The 26,461-nt window shown below is 49.0% G+C and overlaps 2 protein-coding genes across 2 annotated transcripts in view; one reads left to right on the top strand and one right to left on the bottom strand.

Moving 5' to 3' along the window:
* Window positions 1-12,443, top strand: part of PSMD7 (proteasome 26S subunit, non-ATPase 7) — a 627,368-nt gene extending 614,925 nt beyond the window's left edge. The window contains exons 3-7 of the mRNA XM_075326021.1: window positions 1,384-1,476; window positions 1,955-2,052; window positions 2,635-2,715; window positions 9,558-9,649; window positions 11,538-12,443. Of these exons, the coding sequence (XP_075182136.1) occupies window positions 1,384-1,476; window positions 1,955-2,052; window positions 2,635-2,715; window positions 9,558-9,649; window positions 11,538-11,970 (797 nt within the window). The 3' untranslated portion in view covers window positions 11,971-12,443. The remainder of the gene's footprint in view (window positions 1-1,383; window positions 1,477-1,954; window positions 2,053-2,634; window positions 2,716-9,557; window positions 9,650-11,537) is intronic.
* Window positions 1-26,461, bottom strand: part of UTP4 (UTP4 small subunit processome component) — a 480,982-nt gene that overhangs the window by 57,313 nt on the left and 397,208 nt on the right. The gene's annotated exons all lie outside the window — the stretch shown is intronic.

The following is a 26,461-nucleotide window of genomic DNA, read 5'->3' as shown; positions in this document are numbered from 1 at the left end:
CCTCCGGAGGCAGAAGCTATACACCCAATTGTCTGGGTCTCCCAATTGGAGCTAGAAGAAAAGGAATTTACGGTAAGTAAACAAAATTCCCTTCTTTTGTCCCATTCAGAAAAAAGCTGGAAAACCCCAGTCTTGGGCTTCCAAAGCCTCGATTTCAGGGTTGCTGGGATTCCCGGTGCCCAGTAGTCAGACACCCATCAGTCAGCAAATTATCCCCTGTATCCCCTGCGCTCTGGATAGGGAAAAATCTGCCAAAATCTAAGAGCCCCTTTTTAAAGGGGTTGTCCACTAGTAGGTAAACCCGTTCTGATTCCACATGTTTCCCCCAGGTAATATAATAAAGCCTATACTCACCTCCCGTACCGGCGTCCTTACTGCATTGCTGCAGCTCGCATTACCAGGATTCACATCGGGTTGTGTCGTCTCTCGTCCAGTCAGCGCCGTCTTCTGTCTTCCCACCTTCGGACCACTCTTCCTGTTGATTGCTCGTTTTGTTTGAACGCGGGAAGACAGAAGCCGGCGCTGATTGAACGCGGGGCTCTTCTGATGTCACAACTCGACGTGAACCCCACTAATATGAGACGTGACACCGCTGAAAGAGCGTCGGTACAGGAGGTGAATATAGGCTTTACTATTTTACCGGGGGGGGTGGGATGTGGAATCAGAAGGAGTTGTCCTAGTAGTTGACAACCCCTTTAAATGAGAGAATATCATGATATCAATTTGCACCAACTCTAAGGGGTACTTTGCACGCTGCGACATCGCTAACCGATTGTAGCGATGCCGAGCACAATAGTCCCCACCCCTGTCGCAGATGCGATATCTTGTGATAGCTGCTGTAGTGAACATTATCGCTACGGCAGCTTCACACGCACATAACTGCCCTGCGACGTCGCTCTGGCCGGCGACCCGCCTCCTTCCTAAGGGGGCAGGTCGTGCGACGTCACACGGCAGGCGGCCAATAGAAGCGGAGGGGCGGAGATGAGCAGGACGTAAACATCCCGCCCACCTCCTTCCTTCCGCATAGCCGGTGGAGGCAGGTAAGGAGATGTTCCTCGCTCCTGCGGCTTCATACACAGCGATGTGAGCTGCCGCAGGAACGAGGAACAACATCGTATCGTCGTTGCTGCGAAATTATGGAAATGACTGACACTACACAGATCACCGATTTTCGATGCTTTTGTGATTGTTTATCGGTGCTTCTAGGCTTTACACGTTGCAACGTCGTTACCGGCGCTGGATGTGCGTCACTTTCGATTTGACCCCGACAATATCGCAGTAGCGATGACGCAACGTGCAAAGTACCCCTAAGACTATTTCATATTTCCCATTTTGGAAATCTACTGCCTCAACTAAATTTCTTTCCTTTTTTTTTTCTCTCAGTTCCATTTGATGAAGATGATAAAGACGACTCTGTCTGGTTTCTGGATCACGATTATCTTGAAAATATGTATGGCATGTTCAAGAAAGTAAATGGTGAGTCCCTCTTCACATCGCTGTGTGCCGTCACATGTTTCTTCTGCCCACAATTACATACAATTATATGGCTATGTGTCAACGGTAGAATGTACCTGCGGATTTTTCTGCATGAAAATCCGCGACTTTCGCGGCAAATCCGCACCTTATTTTTGCCGCGGATTACCGCAAATTTGCCGCGGATTTTGATGCGGATTTTCTTTTTTCCCCATTCTATACCCAAAATCCGCACCAAAATCCGCAACAATAATTGACATGCTGCAGATTTTTCCGGATCAAAATCCGCGGCAAATCCGCCGCGGAAAAATCCGCAGCATGGACACAGCATTTCCAAAATGCCATTGAAATGGCTTGGAAGTGCCGCTGCTGCAGATTTTCGGAAAATCCGCGGCAAAATCCGCGAGAAATCCGCAGCGTGGACACATAGCCTAACTCGCGTCTTTTTTTTTTTTTTTTTTTTTTTTTTTTTTTTTTTAAGCTCGAGAAAGAATAGTTGGCTGGTACCACACGGGACCCAAGCTGCACAAAAACGACATCGCAATCAATGAGCTGATGAAGAGATACTGTCCAAACTCCGTAAGGGTTTTTTGTTTTTAATAGTTTGGAAATTGTACAAAGAGGCTTAGATTGTACAGTGCAGATATGTGGAGATACGTCAGCACTAGAAATCATTAGAGGAACAAGTCATCATCCTCCTACAGAGAGGACGGAGATGTGCTCATTGGATATCCCACTATGTTGGATAATCTAAAAATTACTACTATCTTAAATTTCGCTATAAGCCAAATTAGGGTACATGAATGTCTTAAAAGGCAGCTCCCCAATATAAGCCAGGACAGCTGTAAGATCTAGACAAGCCCTAGGATAAATGAGCGGCCAGAGATCAGCTGAAGACTCCAAACCAGTCTTGTGCCGTACATGTTCACATCAAGAGGCCAGTTTTTGCCTGCGGCTGTTACATGTACGGCACATAAATGCTGCAGGAATAAATAGAGACCAATGGGGAAACCGGAGTTTAGGGAGGACCTAAGGAGTGAGAAAAAGTTCATTATTTGATAGCATTTTTGGCTGTTGGGGAATTCCTTAAGCTCCCAGTCTGTTCCTTTTAAATTGCTTGTTATTTTTGTCTCACTGGATGTCTATTTTTTTTACTTTTAGGTTCTGGTGATCATTGATGTGAAGCCAAAAGACCTGGGTCTCCCAACAGAGGCTTATATCTCGGTGGAGGAAGTTCACGATGTAAGTTACTTAATATTGCCCCTTATTTGGTTGTTTGGGTCTAAGGGCGGCTTTGCACGGTGCAACATCGCACATGCGATGTCGGTGGGGTCAAATCGCACTTCCGGCGTCACTTTCGAGATCGTAGTGTGTAAATGCTAGATGATACGATTAACGAGCGCAAAAGCGTCGTTATCGTATCATCGTTGCAGGCTCCGACTTTTTCATAATTATGCTGCAGCGACAGGGACGATGCTGTTCCTCGCTCCTGCGGCTGCACACATCGCTGTGTATAACGCCGCAGGAGCGAGGAACATCAGCTTACTTGCTGTCGACGGCTATGCGGAAGGAAGGAGGTGGGCGGGATGTTTACATCCTGCTCATCTCCGCCCCTCCGCCGCTATTGGCCGCCTGCCGTGTGACGTCGCTATGATGCCGCACGACCCGCCCCCTTAGGAAGGAGGCGGGTCGCCGGCCAGAGCGACGGTCGCAGGGCAGGTAAGTGCATGTGAAGCTGGGGTAGCGATAATTTCTTTTTCGCTCCTAATTGGGAGACCCAGACAATTGGGTGTATAGCTATTGCCTCCGGAGGCCACACAAAGTATTACACTTAAAAGTGTAAGGCCCCTCCCCTTCTGGCTATACACCCCCAGTGGGATCACTGGCTCACCAGTTTTGTGCTTTGTGCGAAGGAGGCAACACATCCACGCATAGCTCCACTGTTTAGTCAGCAGCAGCTGCTGACTATGTCGGATGGAAGAAAAGAGGGCCCATACAGGGCTCCCAGCATGCTCCCTTCTCACCCCACTTCATGTCGGAGGTGTTTGTTAAGGTTGAGGTACCCATTGCGGGTACGGAGGCTGGAGCCCACATGCTGCTTCCTTCCCCATCCCTTTTTACAGGGCTCTGGGTGAAGTGGGATTCTATCGGTCTCCAGGCACTGAGACCGTGCTCCATCCACAGCCCCTGGTATCTGCTGGACATGGAGCGGAGTATCTTCAGGGACATGGCCCTGCTACATGGAGGTACTCTGTGTCCCTGTGGGGACCGCGCAGACACACGGCAGCACTGCTGGGTGTGTTAGTGCGCCAGGGACAGCGGCGCTGTCCGCACTAGTGCCATCGCACACCACAGCGTTGCTGGGTGTGTTAGTGTATTGGGTGACTACTGCGCTAACCGCCGCTGCCATTTTTATTTAAGGCGCCGCTGGGATTTGTGGTGCGCCGGGGACTTCCGCGCCGGCCAGCACTGATATGCCGGCCGCGCTTATTAACTCGAGTCCCCGGCTTCTGGGCCTAGTCTCCCTTCGTTACCGCCCACAGGCCTGACAGTCAGGGTAGGGGCGTGACGCTGCATAGCACAGCAGCGCTGAGAGCTGGAGTATGTTTTGCATACTCCACCCCTCTCACTGTGTGCACTGTGAAACCGGATTCCCGCACTTTCTCAGGCACGCCCACGGCTTCCTTCTCTACAAGGACGCCGGCAGCCATTAGTGTCAGTTTCTGTACGATACAGAGACAAGTGTGGAAGACCCTGGCATTCTGATAGTCACACAATCGCTGCAACAGGCGTTAAGCAGCACCTGTGGTGCTAACCCCACTAGTGCAGAAGTGCACTTATAGATATGCTTGTACTATATACATTGCACTGTTTGGTCGCACGTTGTATATACCCTCCTGGATTGTGCGGAGGAGTTATCAGCATATTCTCTGTGTAAAACAAAGGTGCAGAACCACATGTTTTTCTATGCAGCCGGTACAGCATGTACGGCTATACGGCCGGCAGGTTACATAGACCCCCATTATATCCAACTCAGCCGGAGTCTCTGCTAATGGCCAGAGGATGAGGACGGTGTCTGCAGTATTTACTGACAGATTTTCTGAGACTATGGCTATGATACTAGAAGCCTAGCAGTCCGGACATGTCTCTCACAACATGGGCACTGTTGAATCATTGATCCATGGCCCCCCTCAGTGTGAACAACTAACAGCTCCGGGAATGTCACACGCATCCCAGAGTCACGGCTCTGCACAGACGTCAGTCCCAGACAGCCTAAGCGGGCTCACTATGAGCGGCCCTCGGTTTCATCAGGGTCCTAGCAGAAGGACTCTCTGTGTAATGAGGCGGAAGTAGCGGCTCAGGATTCTGATCCTGAGACCGCTCTCAATCTGGATACACCTAATGGTGACGCCATAGTGAATAATCTTATAGCGTCCATCAATAGAATGTTGGTTATTTCTCACCCAGCTCCTCCAGTGGAGGAGTCAGCTTCACGTATTTTTCTGGACCACTCTGCCTTCAGAGAGGCAGTCCAGGAACACCACACTTATCCAGATATGCGCTTCTCCAAACGGCTTAGGATACACGTTATCCCTGCCCCCTGACGTGGTCAAGGACTGGACCCAGTGTCCCAAGCGGCATCCTCCAATCTCCAGGCTTGTAGCTAGATCCATAGTTGCAGTGGGAGATGGAGCTGCACTTAAAGATGCCACTGACAGACAGATGGATCTCTGGTCTAAATCCATCTATGAGACTGTCGGCGCACCGTTGGCCCCAGCATTCTCACCCTTGGGGCACTCCAAGCTATTTCAGCTTGTCTTACACAGATTGACACGGTTACACGTACATCTGTGCCGCAGGTGGCATCCTTATCCTCTCAAATGTCTGCATTTGTTTCTTACGCGATTCAGGTTGCCCTAGACTCTGCGAACCGTACGGCAGTAGTCTACGCTGCTCCGTCTTTTTAAGCAGAGCCTGGTCTGCTCGTTAAGTGAATGGAAGGCAGATTCTGCTTCCAAAAAAGGTTGCTTAACCAGTTGCCTTTTTCTGCTGACCGACTGTTTGGTGAGCGTTTGGATGTAACCATTAAACAGTCCAGGGGTAAGGATTCATCCTTTCCTCAGCCCGGACACAACAAACCCCAACAGAGCAGGAGGCAGTCGTGGTTTCGGTCTTTTCGAGGCTCGGGCAGGTCCCATTTTTCCTCGTCCAATGTGGACTCAAAAGGATCAGAGGAGCTCAGATTCTTGGCGGGCTCAGTCACGCCCAAAAAAGAGACAGTCTGAAAACCCGCTTCCAAGGCGGCTTCCTCATGACTTGCGGCCTCCTCTCTCCGCATCCTCGGTCGGTAGCAGGCTCACCCGCCTTGGCGATATTTAGCTGCCATAGGTCAATGACCGTTGGGTGTGAGACATTCTGTCTCACGGGTACAGGATAGAGCTCACTTCTCGTCCTCCAACTCGATTCTTCAGAACTTCTCCACCTCCCGGCCGAGCCGCTGCTCTTCTGCAAACAGGGTGCACTCTATAGGCAGAAAGAGTGATGACCCCCGTTCCTCTTCAGGAACAAGGTCACGGTTTTTACCCCAAATTATTTGCGGTGCCTATAAGAACGGGCCGTTCCGTCCCGTTCTGGATCTAAAACTGCTCAGCAAGCTCGTGGACACCAGGCGGTTCCGGATGGAATCCCTCCGCCATGTCATCGCCTCAATGTCCCAAGGAGATTTCCTAGCATCATTAGGCATCAAGGATGCTTATCCACACGTGCCGATTGATCCAGACCACTAGCGTTTCTACGCTTCGTTATAGCAGACGAACACCTTCTGTTCGTAGCTCTACCTTCCGGCTAGCGACAGCCCCACTGGTCTTCGCCAAGGTCAGGGCAGCAGTAGTCACAGTCCTGCACTCTCAGGGTCACTCTGTGATCCCATATTTAGACGATCTACTTGTCAAGGCACTCTCTTAGGAAACATGCCGACACTGCCCGAACGTTGCGCGGGAGACTCTCTAGAGTTTTGGGTGGATCATCAACTTTTTGAAGTCAGATCCGACCCCGACCCTATCGCTAACATATCTAGGCATGGAGTTTCATACTCTCTCAGCGATAGTGAAGCTTCCGCTAGGCAAACAGCATTCACTACGGGCTGCAATCTCTTCTTTAAGAACCAGTCGCACACATTGAGACGCCTCATGCACTTCCTACGTAAGATGGTAGCAATGGAGGCAGTTCTTTTCGCGCAGTTTCATCTGCGTCCACTACAATGTGACATTCTCCGCCAATGGGACGGGGAGTCGACCTCCCTCAACAGAGTCGTCTTTCTTTCTCAGGCGGCCAAGGAATCTCTACGGTGGTGGCTTCTTCCCACCTCATGGTCAAAAAGAAGGTCCTTCCTATCCCCATCCTGGGCGATAGTTACGACAGACGCGAGTCTATCAGGGTGGGGAGCAGTTTTTCTCCACCACAGCGCTCAGGGTACGTGGACTCAGCAAGAGTCCACCCTTCACATCAATGTTCTTGAACACAGAGCAGTGTATCTTGCCCTACAAACCTTCCAACAGCAGCTGGACAGCAAGCAAATCCGACTTCAGTCGGACAACTCCACAGCGGTGGCATACATCAACCACCAAGAAAGAACGCGCAACCGGCAAGTCTTCCAGGAAGTCCGGCAGGTTCTGATGTGGATGGAAGACACGGCATCCACCATATCCACAGTTCACATCCCAGGCGTGGAAAACTAGGAAGCTGACTTCCTAAGTCGCCGGGGTGTGGCCGAAAGGGTATGGTCTCTTCACCCGGACGGGTTTCAGGAGATCTGGCGCCGCTGACAGAGGCCGGACGTCGATCTAATGGCGTCACGGCACAACAACAATGTGCCAGCTTCATGGCACGGTTTCACAATCATCGAGCTCTGGCGGCAGACGCCTTAGTTCAGCATTGGTCGCAGTTCCAGCTACCTTATGTGCCACCTCTGGCATTGTTGCCCAGAGTGCTGCGCTAGATCAGGACCGACTGCGGCCGCGCCATCCTCGTCGCTACAGATTGGCCGAGGATGTTGTGGTTCCCGGTTCTGTGGTGCCTCACGGTAGGCTAACCGGGGGCACTACCAGACCAATCAGACTGGCTGTCTCAAGGGCCATTCTTCCATTTGAATTCTACGGCCCTCAACCTGATGGTGTGGCATTGAGTCCTGGAACCTAGTGTCGTCAGGATTACCTCAGGACGTGGTTGCCACCATGAGACAGGCTAGCATACCAACGTCCGCCAAGATTGACCACAGGACGTGGAAGATATTCTTATCTCGGTGCTCGGCGCAGGGTGTTTCTCCCTGGCCGGTTGCATCGTCTATGTTTCCTTCCTTCCTGCAATCTAGGTTGGAAAAAGGGTTGTCGCTCAGTTCCCTTTAGGGACAAATCTCAGCGCTATCTGTATTTTTTCAGAAACGACTTCCTCAGGTACGCACGTTCCTACGGGGAGTTTGTCGTCTCAGCACTCCGTACAAGCGGCCGTTAGAGCCCTGGGATCTGAACAAGGTTCTAATTGCTCTCCAGATGCCGCCTTTCGAGCCTTTGAAAGAGGTCTCCCTTCCCGCTTTTCTCGGGAAGTGGCCTTCTAGTAACGGTCTCGTCTCTTAGGAGAGTTTCCGAGCTAGCAACGCTCTCATACAAATCTCCCTTCCTGGTCCTTCACCAGGACAGGGTAGTTCTGCGTCCGATTCCGGAATTTCTCCCTAAGGTGGTATCCCACTTTCATATCAATCAGGATATCACCTCACCTTCTTTGTGTCCTCGTCCAGTCCATCAATTTCAGAAGGATTTGCATCTGTTGGTTCTGGTGAGAGCACTCAGGTTCTACTTCCCGCATGGCGCTCCTGCGCCACCCGGATGCACTCTTTGTCCTTGTCGCTGGTCGGCGTAAACAGTCGCAAGCTTCTGAATCCACCCTGGCTCGGGGGATCGAGGAACCAATTCTTGAAACCTACAGTTCTACTGGGCTTCTGGTTCTCTCAAGGCTGAAGGCCCATTCTACCAGAGCCGTGGGTGCATCCTGGGCATTACGGCACCAGGCTACGGCTCAGCAGGTGTGTCAGGCACCTACCTGATTGAGTCTGCATACTTTTACCAAGCATTTTCAGGTGCATACCTACGCTTCGGCAGACGCCAGCCTAGGTAGATAAGTCCTTCAGGCGGCGATTGCCCACCTGTAGGAAAGGGCTGTTTGACGGCCCTATCACGAGGTATTCTTTTACCCACCCAGGGACTGCTTTTGGACGTCCCAATTGTCTGGGTCTCCCAATTAGGAGCGAAAAAGAAGAAGGGAATTTTGTTTACTTACCGTAAATTCCTTTTCTTCTAGCTCCAATTGGGAGACCCAGCACCCGCCCTGTTTTCTCGGGGTTTTTCTGTTTTTTCGGGTACACATGTTGTTCATGTGGTATGGTTCAGTTCTCCGATGTTTCCTCGGATTGAATTGGTCTTTAAACCAGTTATTGGCTTCCTCCTTCTTGCTTTGGCACTAAAACTGGTGAGCCAGTGATCCCACTGGGGGTGTATAGCCAGAAGGGGAGGGGCCTTACACTTTTAAGTGTAATACTTTGTGTGGCCTCCGGAGGCAATAGCTATACACCCAATTGTCTGGGTCTCCCAATTGGAGCTAGAAGAAAAGGAATTTACGGTAAGTAAACAAAATTCCCTTCTTTCGCTACGCCAGCTATCACAAGATATCGTACCTGCGACGGGGGCGGGGACTATCGCGTGCGACATCGCAGCATGGCTTGCGATGTTGCAACGTGCAAAGCCCACCTAACTCAACACGTCTACTTTGCAACCAAGCACAGCGGACACTTTGTTTACATTTGGGTTGCAAGCTAGTTTGTACTTTCCTGCTCCGTTCACTTGAATGGGGTGACCTTGCATTACTTCCCAAAAATTACTGCACTGGCAAATTCGAACCAGGTTGCAAGGGAATATTGTGGATAAAGAAACATGAGTAGCACATCGTTTTTGTTTTTGTTTTTTTTTTTGAGGAATAGCATGATTATTTTTTTCCTTTTTATTACTCTCTAACATTGTAAATTTCTCCATCAGGATGGGACTCCAACCTCAAAGACATTTGAACATGTGACCAGTGAAATTGGAGCGGAGGAGGCGGAAGAAGTCGGAGTGGAGCACTTGTTACGGTAAGTCAGGAAAACCTAGGCTATTTAACACAGGGCGTTTTTTGGGGGTTTTTTTGCTCAGGTTTTTTCTGCAACAAAACCTCAGGTTTTGCCAGGAAATAACTTGCGATTTTTGCAGCAACTTTGCACTTCCTCATTGATTTGTCTGGGTAAAAAATGCTGTAAAATTGTGGCAAAACCGCTGTAAAAATGCTGAAAGAGTTGTCATGTTTTGTCTTTTAAAAAAACGCAGCAAAAACTAAGGTGGTTGACAAAACAGTCAGGAAAAAAATGCAGGTGTTTTGTGTGCATGAGATTTCCAGGAATCTCATAGACTTGACTGGGACTGTGAAGGCAGCATTTTTATTAGCTTGGTTTTGCTTAAAACCAAGGCAAAAACTCCGTGTAAGCATAGCCTTAAGATTTTTAGAAAGGACTTTATCTGTTGACCACTCTTTGTTATAGCCGTGCACATTGTACGTGTTGTCTCCTGAGATCATCTCCCTGAAACCATTTTTTTTTTTTTTTTTAATTTTTACCTTTATATTAAATTCAATAAACGCATCTTTCTTTGGGAATTTACAACATAACTTTAATTAGAAAAATATTTTACACTTTTATTAGAATTCAAGAAGATTAAATATGATAATTAAAGAATCTCCCCAGCATTTATTTTTTTAATATTTTTTTTACCACTGAAGTGGTACTTGTAGGGTAGGATTCCGCTTGCTAGAGACTCAAGTGTATCTCGCAACGCATCACCCGGCATGGCCTGCCTCTCTTCCGACAGGAGCGGGTCATCTGCATCTATTTCTATGCAGCTTAGACTCTCCCGCCGGGAAAGAGGCAGGCCATGCCGGGTGATGCGTTGCGAGATACACTCGAGTCTCTAGCAAGTTGCAAAGAGCCCTTAATCTAAGCCCCCTGTCTTGTACTCGACTTCTGATGTTTTCACCATTTATTGGCTCTGGTCCCGCGGCGCCATCTTGTGCCATAACCTCTAACTGGCCGGTAGAAGTTACATCACAAGTGCTCTCAGTACATCTCTGAGAGCCAGGAGGAGGCCAGATAGAGGCTCTCATAGAATTGTGTAGAATTGTATGAAGTTGTGACCTCCAGCTCCATGAAACACGAGCTGCCAGCCGGCCACAAACTGCCCGAGACGCCACAGGAGCACAGGTGATAGAAGGGGAAGACGCCGAAGGGTGAGTACAAGACGGAGTGCAGGAAACGTAAATTAGAAGCACCACACGAGGGGTAAAATAAGCTTAAAAAAAACCAAATGCTGTAGTGGTGCATCTATTTTTTAAGCCTGTCTGTAGGGTATTCAATACTTAGTTGAACTATGCCCCCTGTGCCATCCATGCTGCAGTCTGGTCCATGCCCCTGTCAGAGGGTTAATTGATCGTACACCTTATTCAGTCGTTCTATCTGCGCTAGTTGTGTGCAGTGTGTTACTGGAAAGGGAGCTGAATTGCTTGTATGCCCGCCGGATGACACAGATGGCCAAATAGCTTAAAGGGGGTGTCCAGAAAAAATTGTTCCCTATATTCCCAGTTAATTGTAAATAGTGGGCATTACTTACCCTCCCCAGGTCCAGCGCGGTTTCTCCACCGCTGCTGGAGACATCCGGTGATGTTGACAGCACAACAGCCTAGCGGCTCCTGCTCTGTACTGAGCTCCGTGATTGGCTGCAGCGCTTTCAACGTGACCAGAGATTGAGCCAGCGGTAGAGAAACAGCCTTGGACCTGGGTAGGGGTTATATACACAACAAATTTTACTTCTCAGGAAAAGTTTTCTGAAAGAGGATAACACTTTTAACTAATATTGAAAACGCCTTAAGTGTATTATCAGCTTTATCTCAGTGTATTACGGCTTTATATAGCAATTTTGTCTGTTTTCCGGCAGAGACATCAAAGACACTACAGTGGGGACCTTGTCACAGCGCATCACAAATCAGGTACATGGGCTGAAAGGACTAAACTCCAAACTGCTGGATATCAGGAGCTACCTAGAAAAAGTGTCCAACGGCAAACTGCCCATCAACCACCAGATCATCTACCAGCTCCAAGACGTCTTCAACCTGCTGCCGGACGTAAACCTACAGGAGTTCGTCAAAGCCTTCTACCTAAAGACTAATGACCAGATGCTGGTGGTGTATCTGGCCTCTCTCATCCGCTCTGTGGTCGCCCTTCACAATCTCATCAACAACAAGATCGCCAACAGGGACGCCGAGAAGAAGGAAGGCCAGGAGAAAGAGGAGAACAAGAAGGAGAGGAAAGACGAAAAGGAGAAAGAAAAGACCGACGCAAAGAAAGACGAAAAGAAGGACAAGAAATGAGATTTGTCGCCTTTAGTCATTTTTATTTGTATGTATGCCGGTGGTTGAATAGTAATAAAAATAACATACTGCTGACCCAGCTTTCCTGTGTATACTGAGGAAGGGGCCACCAGAGGACCCTCATACCCTGCACCCAGTCACGTGATTCCATTTACTGCCCCCCCTCAGTATTTGGCAGGATCCTGTAACATGCAGCAGTCCATACTCCGCAGATGCCATTTACATTAGATCTGCCAGATACTCAAGGGTTCCAGGACACTTTAAGAGCAAATGGAGATGGCACCGGATGGACTCGTACTTTGTAATAAAACCTACAAAGTGCGGGGGCAGATGATCTCCTATTCTATAAGCTTTATTTATAGAGTCTTGCAGAACTTTATTTACATCGAGGTAATTCAGTTTTTTGGGGGTTAAATCGGGCTGTAATGTCATTTCTTGCAGAAAAAAAAATATTAAAACTTCTTGTTTATAAATGGTGTATGGATTGTGTTTTTATGGGAAAATAGGACTCCTGCTGTAGATATTCAAGGTGTACTTGTCCTTTCATGCAAAACTTATAGACCATCATAATCTTGCCGCCCTCGTTCTTCACAAATTAAAACTGCACCCAGTACATGTAGCAGCCTGATTTTCCAGGACGCCACATGACAGCACCACCGGAGTTTCCCTTTGAGCTCTACAGGGATAGGAAACTCACAAGAGGTTAAAAGCCCCTCCACACTAACCTCCTCAGTGTTTTTCCTGTCCCTGTACAGGACAGAGGATGCAAGAGGTTGCGACTCATCGGGGATGCAGGGGATCAGGGGTCTTTGCTCTCTCCTTCCCGCCTGTGAAGGTGGCCCGGGGCCGACACCTCTTGAGGAGAGGTCCCTCAGCTGCGCCGGTGGAGCAGGAGCAGGCTCCTGGAGTATGCCGCTTACCTCATCTGAGGGCTCTCTGCGTCCTGCAGCACGGCCAGAGGTACTTCCGGATATGCACGCGGCATGCATTCCACCCTGGGACGCGCTGCTGAGCATGCGCAGACCGCTCGAGACCTGTTTCCCACTCCCGGGCGAGAAATTCAAACCATAGGGCAGCGGGTGTTCCTCAAGGGAACGCTGGATGCAGGATCAAGACCATGAGGAGCCTCCAGGAACAGGTAATATAAACCTGGGGAAGGGAGGAGCAGGTTGTGTAGATTCCTGTGCAGTCCTAGTCAAAGAGATCCTGACACCAAAGTATGGAGAAAGGCACCCGCTTAGTCGCTCCCCCCAGATGTCCCCCAGGTCCACGTAAGGGCCAGGGGCTAGCACATGTTAGCTCCAAAAAAAAAAAAATTCAGAGGAAACCGTGTCTGAGCTCTTTTATACATCTTTTAGGGTAGAGATTCTTCGACAGTATCTGGCACCATCTCTAAGATGGCTTCCGCTAAGTAAGCATCAAGAAAATCAAGATGATGTACAGTATGCAGCGGGAAATTGGCAGACACTTCTCTAAAGAAACTCTGCGACTACTGCATAGCGAAAATCATGTCAGAGGAGCAGTCGTCCCTCCTCTCTGATCAGGGAGGAGGTGGCGGCTACAATATCCGGCTTGATTCCCCTCCAAGAACCATGGACGAACCCTCGCAAGAGGCCTAGATGGGAGAATGAAGAATCCTCTGAAGACTAGGACCATTTCACGGAATCTGACTCTGACTACGAGGAAGAGGTACAAGAACCAGCCTTGGAGGAGGGAAAGAAGTATCTTTTCTTTAACGAGAATACAGACGAGCTTCAGAGAACAGTCCGAAGAACCATGAAGGTGGAAGAGGCTGAGAAACCCTGATCCATACAGGAGGAGATGTTTGGGAGACTTGGGTCTCAGAGGAACAAGGTCTTCCCTGTAAATGACCATGTACAGGCCATGATCCTAGAAGAGTGGGAAGACACTGAGAAATTGTTGATTCCCAGGGACTTTATGGTATGTCTCCCCTTTGAACCCCAGGACATCAAGGTTTGGGAGGAGGTTCCCAAGATTGGTGTTCCAGTAGCTATGGTAGCTAGAAAAACGTCCATTCCCTTTGAGAATTCCTCTGGCGTCCGGGATCCGATGGACAGCAAGGCAGATGGTCTTCTAAAGAAATTTTGGGAAGTCTCGGCAGCAATAATTAAATCAAATATATTGCAGCCACCTCAGTTGCCAGGTCGATGGCTGGAAGCTCTGGAAATCCAGATAAGGAATAAGGCCCCAAGAGAATCCAGACAGAAACAACGCCCTGATGAATTCCACTCGCTGGGAGGTCTGGCTTAAGACCTGATCAGGGGACAGCGCGTAAAAAAATAAACTTTGTTCCACTCCTTTCTCAGGTCTACGGGTGTTGGGCCCTGCTCTAGATGAGATTCTAGAGAAAGCATCTGACAAAAAGGGGTTTCCCTGAGGAAAAACCTCGGAGGCATTTCCCCCTCCCACAGATTTTGTCCCTATAAGAATAGCAAATATAATGGGAAGGGAAAAACAGGTAGATGGCGCTACCCGAAAGGTGGAAGAGATAAGAGATAGGAACCTCCACTTTGACTCTAGGCGAGGTCCAGAAAGATCATGACGCTGACATTATTGGAGGAATTTTCTAGAAGCCTGGCAGCAGATATCCTCCAATCAATGGATTCTGCAGACAATAGGGGAAGGTCTCCGGATAGAATTTTCGCAAAACATTTATCATCACAAGTCCACCGTCCCCAGCTACCTGCAGCTGCCTCTGGGCAGATGTAGAGAAACTGATAACATGAAAAGCAGTAGCCCTGTCCCGATAGCAGAATAATTCAGAGGCCACCATTTTTTCAGTGAGGAAGCAGTCAGGGGAATTCAGGACCATTATAAACCTAAAACTACTAAACAGTGGGTGAGGTACAAAAAAATTCGTATGGATTCGATAAAATCTATGATCCCTCTCTTAAACAAAGAAGCAGTCATGGCCACAATAGATTTATAGGCGGTGTATTATCATGTAGCCAGCCTGCCAGAGGTTCCTAAGGGTTGCCCTACAGAGGAAAGGCTGTGTTTTCCAGTTCCACTGCCTCCCCTTCAGCCTGTCCTTGGCTTCTCGGACGTTTACAAAGCTGATGGCCGAAGTAGTGGCCTTCCCCAAGAAAAAAGGGGTGATGATAGTACCCTATTTAGACATTTTCCTTCTGGCAGTAGATTCTAAACAAGAGTTAACTCAGAACCTGGACTTCACCCTCAGGACTCTCTTGGGACTTGCTTGGGCTGGGTGATAAATGCCAAGAAGTCGGATTTCCAAGCCAATACCAGGAAGGTCTTCTTGGGAGTCTTACTGGACTCAAGCATGAGATCATTGTTTCTGCCAGACGCGAAGGCAAGAAGTATCGCACGCATAGTCCATATTTTCAGGAGAAACCAGAGGACCACAATCCAAGAAGCCAGTCAGATGGAGTCAGGCCCACTCCAGGGACCTCCAGAAGCTGGTCCGTCGGCCACAATCAGCTCCCGGTGGTCTTTAAACAACAAGATCTCCCTCATCTTCTCAGGGAATCCCTTCGGTGATGGGAAGACAGGAAGAACTTCTGGGTAGGAGTTCTGTGGGACTGTTCACCATGTATTACTCTCACTACCGATGCAAGCAAGTCGGGATGGGGTGCTCACATGGGAACCAGATTCTTCCAGGGCTCTTGGCCAGTATACTAGGCAGATCCTCGAACTACAGAGAGCTCAGAGCCATTTGGGAAGCCATCAAGAGGAACTCTGATCTTTTCCAAAACCATTACATCAAGATTCTCTCAGACAACATTACGGCAGTATCTTTTATACGCCATCAAGGAGGGTCAAGACATCCCCACTACAATCACTAACAGCAGAGATCTTTCGTTAGGCAGAAACTTCAGTCTTGACTATCGCAGCAGTGCAACTAAAAGGAGCAGACAACAAAGTGGCGGACGATCTCAGCAGACAAAGGATAGATCCATCAGAGTGGGAACTAAACAATAATTTGTTTCAGGAGTTGATCAGAAGATGGGCCCTTCGGCAAGTGGATCTATTTGCTTCAAGGAACAACACAAAGTTAGATTATTTTCCCTGAATCCTCAGGACAACCCCGTAGCGATGGATGCCATATCACAGCCCTGAAACATGGAGTTCGCTTCTTCATTTCCCCCATTGACTCTGATTCCCAGAGTGCTCAGGAAGATCGAGGACAGATGTAAGGTGTTGATGATTGTTCCTTTTTTGCCAAGACGAAGCTGTTTTTCCCTGCTGAAGAGCCTAGCTTGGAAAGGATCAATCTTCCTCCCTCTAGTACCAGATCTCCTACATCAAGGTTCAGTAGTACACCAGGACATACAACAACTTCACCTGTCAGCTTGGATCCTTAGTGGAAATTCTTGAGATGAAAGGGCCTGTCGTAAGAGGTTATCTCTACTCTCCAGACAAGTAGGAAACCAGGTACGAGGTCCATCTACAAGAAGGCCTGAAGGAAATTCTGCACTTATCTAGGCACGGAACCGACAGACAGTGCGCATCTGGACATTCCAAGAATTCTGGATTTCTTACAATCGGGGTTAGATAATGGCCTAAAACCAAACACTTTGAAGGTATAGATTGCGGCTCTCAGCTCCTTTGACATCTCGCTGGCGTCTCACCCCTGGATTGCGAGGTTCGTGAAGGCCACCCAAAGGCTAAGGGGTACTTTGCACTCTGCGACATCGCAGGCCGATGCTGCGATGCCGAGTTCGATAGTCCCTGCCCCCGTCGCAGCGGCGATATCCTTGTGATAACTGCCGTAGCGAAGATTATCGCTACGGCAGCTTCACATGGACACACCCGTCCTGCGACCGTCGCTCTGGCCGGCGACCCGCCTCATTAAGGGGGCGGGTCGTATGGCGTCACTGCGACATCACACGGCAGGCGGCCAATAGGAGCGGAGGGACGGAGATGAGCGGGATGTAAACATCACGCCCACCTCTTTCCTTCCGCATATCCTACGGAAGCCGCAGTGACGCCGGTAGGAGATGTTCCTCCCTCCTGCGACTTCACACACAGCGATGTGTGCTCCCGCAGGAGCGAGGAACAACATCGGACCGTCGTGTCAGCGTAATTATGGATTACGCCGACGCTGCACTGATGATACGATTACGACGCTTTTGCGCTCATTAATCGTATCATCAAACCTTTACACACTACGATGTCGCATGCGATGCCGGAAGTACGTCATTTTCAATTTGACCCCACTGACATCGCACCTGCGATGTCGTAGTGTGCAAAGCCCGCCTAAGACCTACCGTGAGGGCTTCTGTACCTCCATGGGACCGTGGCTGGTCCTCAATAGTCTCTGTGATCCTCTGTATGAACCACAGGACCATATCTCCATTGGAAACCTATCCACCAAGACAGAGTTCCTGGTAGCAATAATGACAGCAAAACGGGTCGGAGAAATTCAGGCCTTATCTACAAAGGACCCATGTCTCCAGGATCTTGGAAGACTGTATAGTCTCAAGGTTGCATCCAGCGTTTTGCCCCAAAGTGGTCTCGTCCTTGATTCTGGAGCAAGAGATTATACTGCCCTCTTTCTGCCAGGACTACAGGAATCAAGAACAACATCGCCTTCATTCCTTAGATGTCAGAAGGACAGTGCTAGCATACCTGAAGGTCACTTGGAACTGGGGGCAGGATCCTAATCTCTTTGTTCAGTATAGAGATAGGAACAGGGGCAGAAAGGCTTCAAAATCGACCCTAGCTAGATGGAGCAAGTCCACCATCCATTCAGCTTACATTCTGGCAGATCAGGCTCCCACGGTAGAAATTAGGGCTCACTCCACAAGACCATTATCTACCTCATGGGCAGAGAAAGCAGGGGCCTCTATAGGGTAAATTTGTAGAGCAGCTACTTGGAGCAGCCCAAATCCATTTTGTAGACACTATATATTAGCTGTCCTATCCAATCACCAGACCGCCTATGGTAAGAAGGTCCTTCAGGCTGTTATCCCACCCTAGTGCTGATTTATTTGGTATTCTCCGGTGGTGCTGTCATGTGGCATCCTGGAAGATAGTAATTACTACCTACCGGTAATGATGTTTGGAGAAGCCCATCATGACAGCACCCGTATATCCCTCCCCAATCCTTCTTTATGCCTGTGTGAAGTTAACATTTGTATGAAGAAGATGGAAAATAAAATTGTGTTATACCCACCCTGGTATGGTACTTGAAAAGTCCCTGGGGTGGGAGGGGCTTTCAACCTCTTGTGTGTTTTCTGTCCCTGTAGAGGTCAAAGGGCAACTCCTGGAAACATCATTACCGGTAGGTAGTAATTACTATTTTCATGCTCTGTAACTTGCCATCCAATCTGCATACAATTTTTTTTCCCATTCTGCCAGCACTATAGGAGCTGGAACTTCCTTCCCCTTCAATCCCAGCATGCATTGTTCTTGTCATTGTGCAATGGTTTGCCTAACCTGATCTGAAAGCCTATCTATCGTTATGCGTCTATGCATTTTGACAGACAAGAGGGCAGCATTGGGAGAGTCAAAGACCTGTCCCAAAATTGCAAAGCTTCTCCTATCCATTACAATATTATAGGGATGATATAAACTGAGAGCACACAGACTTATATGGATGTGCTTGAGAGAACACATACATGGGGGAAAAATGGCCATCATGGCTTTATTACTATTCAGTGCACTAGTGGAAAGGGAAACTAGGGCCAGAAAACTTATTTTACCCTCTACAGACAGGAGCCATATTAATAGCACTGGCCAAAATGTTTGCCAGATTTGCTCTTATACCAAGTTTGTTTGTTTTTTAGGCAATAATGGCATTAGGGGTTCCCGTTAGTAATAAAGTTGTGCCCCTTTTATGTATTGCTATACAATTTGTGACCACTAGGTGTCAGCACAGTCTCATTGGGCCGTTCCTGTCCTCATTCCATCCTTTTTCGAAGTCTCCATTTATTCCCAGCCCTGATGAGAACCAGATGTGCTGCCCACGATGTTCGGCGACAGACAGGAGCGGTAACCCAGTAGTATTGGCTAGATGAGAAAATGTGATATTTTACAGATCTGATAATGTTTGATTTACAGGAATCGATAGCGGCTACAACCGTCCAAGAACAAAATAAGTATTTTCTTACTATTTTAGGTTTATGTTGGACTGTAAAATGAAGCATTAAATCGTTCCTGCTAAAATTATAGGGCTGCCTGTGTGCTGCACAAGTATGCAGGGACCCCCGGAGTGAGGGTTATGCACCGGCGGTCTGGTCTGGGTAACTGATGAGGGTCCTATCAGGTCACCCTGATCTACTAAGGCTGTGTTCACACTACCGCTGTGGTCTCTGCAGAGTCTGTTGTATAACATATACCCCTGGTGTCAAAGTGGGATGCAGCACTTATTGTTTCATCAGATCTCCTTCAAACAGGCGTATTTTTTAGTCCTTACATGGGCCGCAGTGCCCGGCCTGACCAGGGGTCTCCCACCACCTCGTATGGGCAGGTGAGGCTAAAAGATGGGGTCAGTCCGGCCATTGTTCTCAGATAATGACTGATGACACATCCTACATTTCCAATGTGATCAGATGCACGACAGAGGTTTCCTTGCCGCTGGCTGTTGGGCTCACATGAAACTAGCCATTTTTGTGTGCTAAGTATCTCAATTTTTACATGTTTTTCATAGCAGGAATGCATGTAGGGAAGGCCCCGGGCTCTGGATAGAGGGGTGCAGGGGATGACCCAGTACTCAGACAGCGTCGGTGATGAAAAGCAGACTCTGACAACAAGGTAAACCAAGTCTCTGGGTGCCGCTGCCCTCTTGGGGGAGCCCGTCCGGGTATCCTTCCCCTACAGTACTGCCTGATGGTCCAGAGCCTGCCTCCGTGCACAATTTTAGAAGTGTCCAAGTGGCCCATAGGCATAAAGTTGTCTGGGCCCCGCTCCCTACTTTTGGTAGTGGAGCTGTGCTCTCAAGGGCCCACGCTTAGGATTTCTGTGGGCTGCTTGGGTTGGAAAGCCCTAGTATCCCCCTCGTTACGCTAGTGCCCCTGATCTCTGAGCTTCGTGGGGACAGTCCATAAAGTCACTATCCTCCGCAGGTTAATTGCCGGGTTGCTTGAAGTTACTCCTCACCCTAGGGTACAGTACTCCGCCGTGCTTTCGGTCCCGGACCAGCTATTGAACTCGAGCTGCTGACGGTCCTCCAAGACTAAGTCAGGCACCCAGTCCCAATATCCCGCGACCGGGTCTCAGACTTCTCAGACTCCTCCGGTCCCAGACCACCGTCTGCAACCCAACCTTTGGCTCAGCTTCCCTGGGAGCTTCAACTCCCAGTTTCCTCTCCCTTGGAGAGCTTCTCTTCACTTCCTCTCACTTTGCTCCCCTGGAGCCAACTACTCTAACCCCTCCCACCAGTCTGCCTGACCCCTAGGTGGGCGGCCCTATTCCAGCTCAGCAGCCCACTGGTGTGTCTGACAGGGTGTGGTGTGAGGTGTGATTGGGATTTTTGGATGCTGAGGGGTTGAGTCCTGCACTAAAGCAAGCTTTACACACAACGACATCGCTAACGAGATGTCGTTAGGGTCACGGAATTCGTGACGTATATCCGGCCTCATTAGCGACGTCGTTGCGTGTGACACGTACGAGCGACCCGCTAATGATCAAAAATACTCACCTTATCGTTGATCGCTGTCCAATCGTTGTAATCCCGATTATCGTTGCTGTTGCAGGACGCAGGTTGTTCGTCGTTCCTGCGGCAGCACACATTGCTATGTGTGACACCGCAGGAACGAGGAACATCACCGTACCTGCGACCGCCCGCAATGAGGAAAGAAGGAGGTGGGCGGGATGCTCGTCCCGCTCATCTCCGCCCCTCCACTTCTATTGGGGGGCCGCTTAGTGACACCTCAGTGACTCCGAACGAACCACCCCCTTAGAATGGAGGTGGTTCGCCGGCCACAGTGACGTCGCTAAGCAGGTTAGATATGTGTGACGGGTGTAAGCGATGTTGGGCGCCACGGGCAGCGATTTGCCCATGACCCACAGCCGACGGGGGCGGGTGCTTTCACCAGCGACATCGGTAGCGATGTCGCTGTGTGTAATGCCCACTTAAGGATAAAGCGTGTGCAGTACCCTGAGACGCCGTTACTAGTCCAGGGGTGTCACATGTTTCCTGTTCAGTTTGCACCTGTTCACATTAGAAAGATAGGATGTGTGCCATCAGTTATTTTTCTTAGGTTACAGGGTTATGCCTTCTGACTGAGCACTCATCGATTTTAATTCTCCATTTGCAGGTTCCTGTCCACCCATAAATTGTAGGGAGTTTTTTTTAACCCAAAGAAAGGCATTAGTTTCATATGGACCCAACAAAAAAAAGAGGTTGCCTTACTGATGGCTGTTGGGCTCACATAACACTGGCCATTTTTGTACCCAGCATCAAGGCGTATCTCATATGCTGGGTCCCTGTCTAGTGATGCCTATCTGGGCTGAATAGCTGACAATTTATGGGTGGATAGGAACTTGCTACTATGAAATAAAAAATCATCTTAAGCAAATGGGAATGAGTGCTCAGCTAGATGGCATGACCCCATAATCCCAAACTGATGGGAATGAGTGTTCAGTCAAAAGGCATGACCTCATAATCCCAAAATGATGGGTAGGAGTGCTCAGTCAGAAGGCATAACCCCATAATCCCAAACTGATGGAAAGGAGTGCTCAGTCAGAAGGCATGACCCATAATCCCAAACTGATGGAAAGGAGTGCTCAGTCAGAAGGCATGACCCATAATCCCAAACTGATGGAAAGGAGTGCTCAGTCAGAAGGCATGACCCATAATCCCAAACTGATGGAAAGGAGTGCTCAGTCAGAAGGCATGACCCATAATCCCAAACTGATGGAAAGGAGTGCTCAGTCAGAAGGCATGACCCATAATCCCAAACTGATGGAAAGGAGTGCTCAGTCAGAAGGCATGACCCATAATCCCAAACTGATGGAAAGGAGTGCTCAGTCAGAAGGCATGACCCATAATCCCAAACTGATGGAAAGGAGTGCTCAGTCAGAAGGCATGACCCATAATCCCACACTGATGAGTAAGAGTGCTCAGTAAGAAGGCATGACCCCATGATCCAAATTTAGAGAGACCAGGCGCTCTCGGCAGTGCGAGCACCTCCTGTGTATGGGAGAGATATCTGTGAGCGATCAGTGTTTGGGGCTTTACACTTATACCTTATTTTCTCCGATATAGTCCGTCTTGGGTGATCAACCAATTTATTTCACCTCCATCCATCCCGATCAGCGGACGTTACTCTTTGTATTACACACGGCATTCGGACAGTTAACTGCTGGTGAGCTTTGTGTAGCCACCCTGGAAAAATGAGCATTGACTGCCCCGCCAAACATAAGGGGGTATTGTATTTAAACAGGGACTGTCCAATAATCCGCTCCAAGGCCAGGCCCAGTAAGTGAGCACTGCACTGAGCTCCTACTTTATGCTGTAATGTGGCAGGATTAAGACATTTTCACTACCTGCAAGTTTTCTGAATGAACAGATGCCAGGAAAAAGTGGAAACAGGCCTGGCACTAAACAGCGCAGCTCCGAGCAGAGGCTCGCTGCAATGGCCTGGGACAGCAAAACACTGACAAACAGAGCACAATGGAAATGGTAACGGCCTGCATTCATAATGTGTATGATCAGGACCATTAAACCCTTCGGGTCTGAAGACGATGATTGCAGGATATTACCACCTCGTTATTCTAGATCTCGGATCGGTGCAGCTCGGAGAACACTCTGTAACTTGCACCTTTTCGGGTGCCAGAGAACAGGCAGCAATGTTCTCTCCTTGAGCTGTCAGGAGCCAAAAATAAAAGTTTCCTTTTCCTCTTGTTTTTGTGGTTAGGTGCTTTCCTGACATTGCTATATTTAGGGATTGGAGGATTTGTTCGATTTCATTGTGTCATACGGTCTGTGTTTTGTCTTTTCTATTAATGTTCTGTAGGCAGCTCCGGCCCACATGCTCTGGCTGCCCGGAAATAAATCCCTTTGTCTCCTACAAGTCATAGCGTCTCCGTTATTGAGGGGAAATCTACCGTACTTGAAATATCACTTACTAGTTTATTCCAGGATGATCTGTGTTGCCGTATTTAAAGGGAAATGTGGCGCCCCTGCGGCTTCAGGCGCCACAGGGTACTGCACTTCACCCGAGGTGCAGTATTCTTCTCAGATACAGAGGAGCTCTTGCCCACTAGTTCAGTAACCCGGGAGGCGGGGCACCTGCAGGGGAAGTTAGGAGCCATCTCACACAGACAGACAGGAAGTGACAGTCTGAGGAGAGAGAAGGAAGTAGCAGAGCTCCAGAGGTCCTGGGGACGGGCGGCTGGAGGAATATGTCCCAGGACCGAGTTCTCAGGGAGTTAGAACTGGGCAGCATCTGAGAAAGGTCGGACTCTGGAACTAGCAAGAGAAGACACGGATAGTTCGGGACCCGTGGTCTGGAGCTGGAGGCTCGACCCGGGTTCTTAGGAAAGAAGGGGAATCCCAAGTTTCACGGTGAGTGCAGAAGGCACCAGTGACCCATTCCATGGCCCAGGAGCTGGTGGAGGGAAACCATCAAAAGGAGACGCCCAGAGGGAAACACCGACCTCGACTTCCGAAGTATCTGGGATCGGCTAAAGCCCATAACGGCATAGCCCGGCACTCCAAAGGCAGCGTGTTCCCAGTGAGTAAAAGAACTTGAACTGCACCCTCTATGACGTCTCATCACTGTCGGCGCTCTCATCATTGCACCCCTGCGCCATAGGCGACTACAACCACCAACACCCTCCCTGGGGCCTAGCTGTACATGTGGAGAGCTGAAACACCCGAACTGCATCAACAGCTGCCCCAGATGAGAAAGCACCCACAGCGGCGGCTCGTATTGGCCGCACACCACAGGTGGCGTCACGTTTTTTGTTTACCTGCAATGTTAAGCTGGGTTCACACATAGTGACAACGACGTCGCTGTTACGTCACCATTTTATGTGACGCAACAGCGACCTTGTAAGTCGCTGTTATGATCGCTGCTTAGCTGTCAAACACAGCAAAAGCAGCAGCGATCATAATGACACACGTCGCTGTGCTACATGTGCAGAGAGCAGGGAGCCGCGCATACTGCTTAGCGCTGGCTCCCTGCACTCCTAGCTACAGCACACATCGGGTTAATTACCCGATGTGTACTGTAGCTACATGTGCAGAGAGGGGGGAGCCGGCACTGGCAGCGAGAGCGGCGGATGCTGGTAACGAAGGTAAATATCGGGTAACCAGGGAAAGGTCTTCCCTTGGTTACCCGATGTTTACCCTGGTTACAGCTTACCGCAGCTGCCAGACACCGGCTCCTGCTCCGTGCTCGCTTCATTTCGTCGCTCTCTCGCTGTCACACACAGCGATGTGTGCGTCACAGCGGGAGAGCGACGACCAAAAAATGAAGCTGGACATTCAGCAACGACCGGCGACCTCACAGCAGGGGCCAGCTCGTTGCTGGATGTCACACACAGCAACGGGATGTCGCTGCAATGTCACAGAAAATGGTGACGTAGCAGCGACGTCATTGTTGTCGTCGCTGTGTGACACCACCTTTGGGGTAAGCCTCTTATCTTTATCATTAGTGGGTCTCAGCTGCACGCATGTGATTAGCAGCTTCTGTCAATGGAAATGTACACTGCAAGCCTGGTGTGGGTGGGGACACCTCCCAGAGCTCTGCTACCTACAAAATCTAAAAGTTATCTCTGTGTCAGAACAGCTGCAGCCTCTAATCTAAGTGATACATCATTGAACTCAAGATCTCTTTGCCTACATCATGCTGCTCTCAGATGAGGTAGCAAAAAAATTGCTGACAGATTCCCTTTAAGTATGGAAAATCCACATACAATGTGATATTCCTGCCTTAACGTATTTGTCTAATGAAGATAACAGTTTGGTGAGAAACTCGGACTACAAATCAGGCCGCTTTTATCCCCTTCATCATGGATCTGCAGTGCACGGGCCTGACCATCGCTCCCTTCAGTCTGAAAAAAAGCTGCAGGTCCATAGAGAATTGATGAAGCATGTGTAGCACAACTCTATTCTAAAAGCGCCATGTTTTGCCGATCGGCAGAGGACACACTGCTCAGACCTCCACCGATCTGTTACCTACTGTCTTCTTCTCACTTCCCTTGTAAATCGTTGGTCCTCATTGGCAGGGTGATCTCATCTTCTGCACCAGTCTTTCCCTTGTCGATTCTTAGCCCCTTGGGGCAAGGTCAACTCTTCTTCTGCAACAGTCTTTCCCTTGTGGATCGTTAGCACCTCTCGGGCAGGGTCATCTCTTCTTTTGCACCAATCTTTCCCTTGTGGGTCGTTAGCCCTCGTGGGCAGGGTCATCTCTTCTTTTGCACCAGTCTTTCCCTTGTGGGTCATTAGCCCTCGTGGGCAGGGTCATCTCCTCTTCTGTACCAGTCTTTTCCTTGTAGATCGTTAGCCCTCATGGGCAGGGTCATCTCTTCTTTTGCACCAGTCTTTCCCTTGTTGTTCATTAGCCCTTGGGAGCAGGGTCATCTCTTTTGCACCAGTCTTTCCCTTGTGGGTCGTTAGCCCTCGTGGGCAGGGTCATCTCGTCTTCTGCCCCAGTCTTTTTCTTGTGGATCATTAGCCCTCATGGGCAGGGTCATCTCGTCTTCTGCACCAGCCACTCCCTTGGTCACTTTATTGTACTTGGTTTTTATTTTATATACTTATGTATTATTATACATTGCAAACCCAATTGGCACTTTTTTTTTCCACTTTTATATGACTTTAGCATCTGCTCAGACGTCTCGGTGTGGTCTGTGTATTAAATGATATTCAATCTAAAGGTCTCTTGCCTGTCGTTGGTAAGAGTAGAGAATGTTTACCCCAAATAACCTAATGTCACCCCCTTCCTAGCGTAATTTCCTACGGCGGCCAAGTCTAATAGGATAGATAGGGTGCACATAATTGTGTAACATTAATGAACTGTGAGCAGTGTGAGGGGATTACTGTGTAATTCGTATGTCAGAGACTATTGATACATCACATAGTTGGCACATAATGCAGGAATGTACAGATCGGAGCGGCGGGGCAGCGTGTGCCTCCTCATACCACTCCGTATTTAGATCCTTATTAGTCTTAAGGCCAATCAACTTTTTCTATAAAAAGTGGAAAAAAAAACCCCTTTGAGTGTAACAAAGAGACCTTGTCCATTTAGGAAACCGCCGTGCTCTGGCAGAAGAAGCGAGGGGGGTAGGGTGACTTGCAGAATTTGGCAAGCTACCCTGAGGTTTGCATTAAATTTCTTTTGCTTGATAAATGACCTGAAGTATATAAAAAAGGCTTATTCTACGGGAATGGGAGGACAGATACACAGCTATTAACATCATAGACCCAAATCAGGGATCAGTCCTCCGAAGGTTCAGCACTGATGACTATATCCGAAACGCAACCTGGTGCTTGGGATTTATGGCTAAAAAAAAAGACTGACGGCAACGGAGACCACGGAGGTGCAATGTGATC

Source organism: Anomaloglossus baeobatrachus, chromosome 10, assembly GCF_048569485.1.
Source record: "Anomaloglossus baeobatrachus isolate aAnoBae1 chromosome 10, aAnoBae1.hap1, whole genome shotgun sequence".
In the NCBI taxonomy this organism is placed as follows: domain Eukaryota; kingdom Metazoa; phylum Chordata; class Amphibia; order Anura; family Aromobatidae; genus Anomaloglossus; species Anomaloglossus baeobatrachus.
This window is presented reverse-complemented; position numbering and strand designations above follow the sequence as displayed.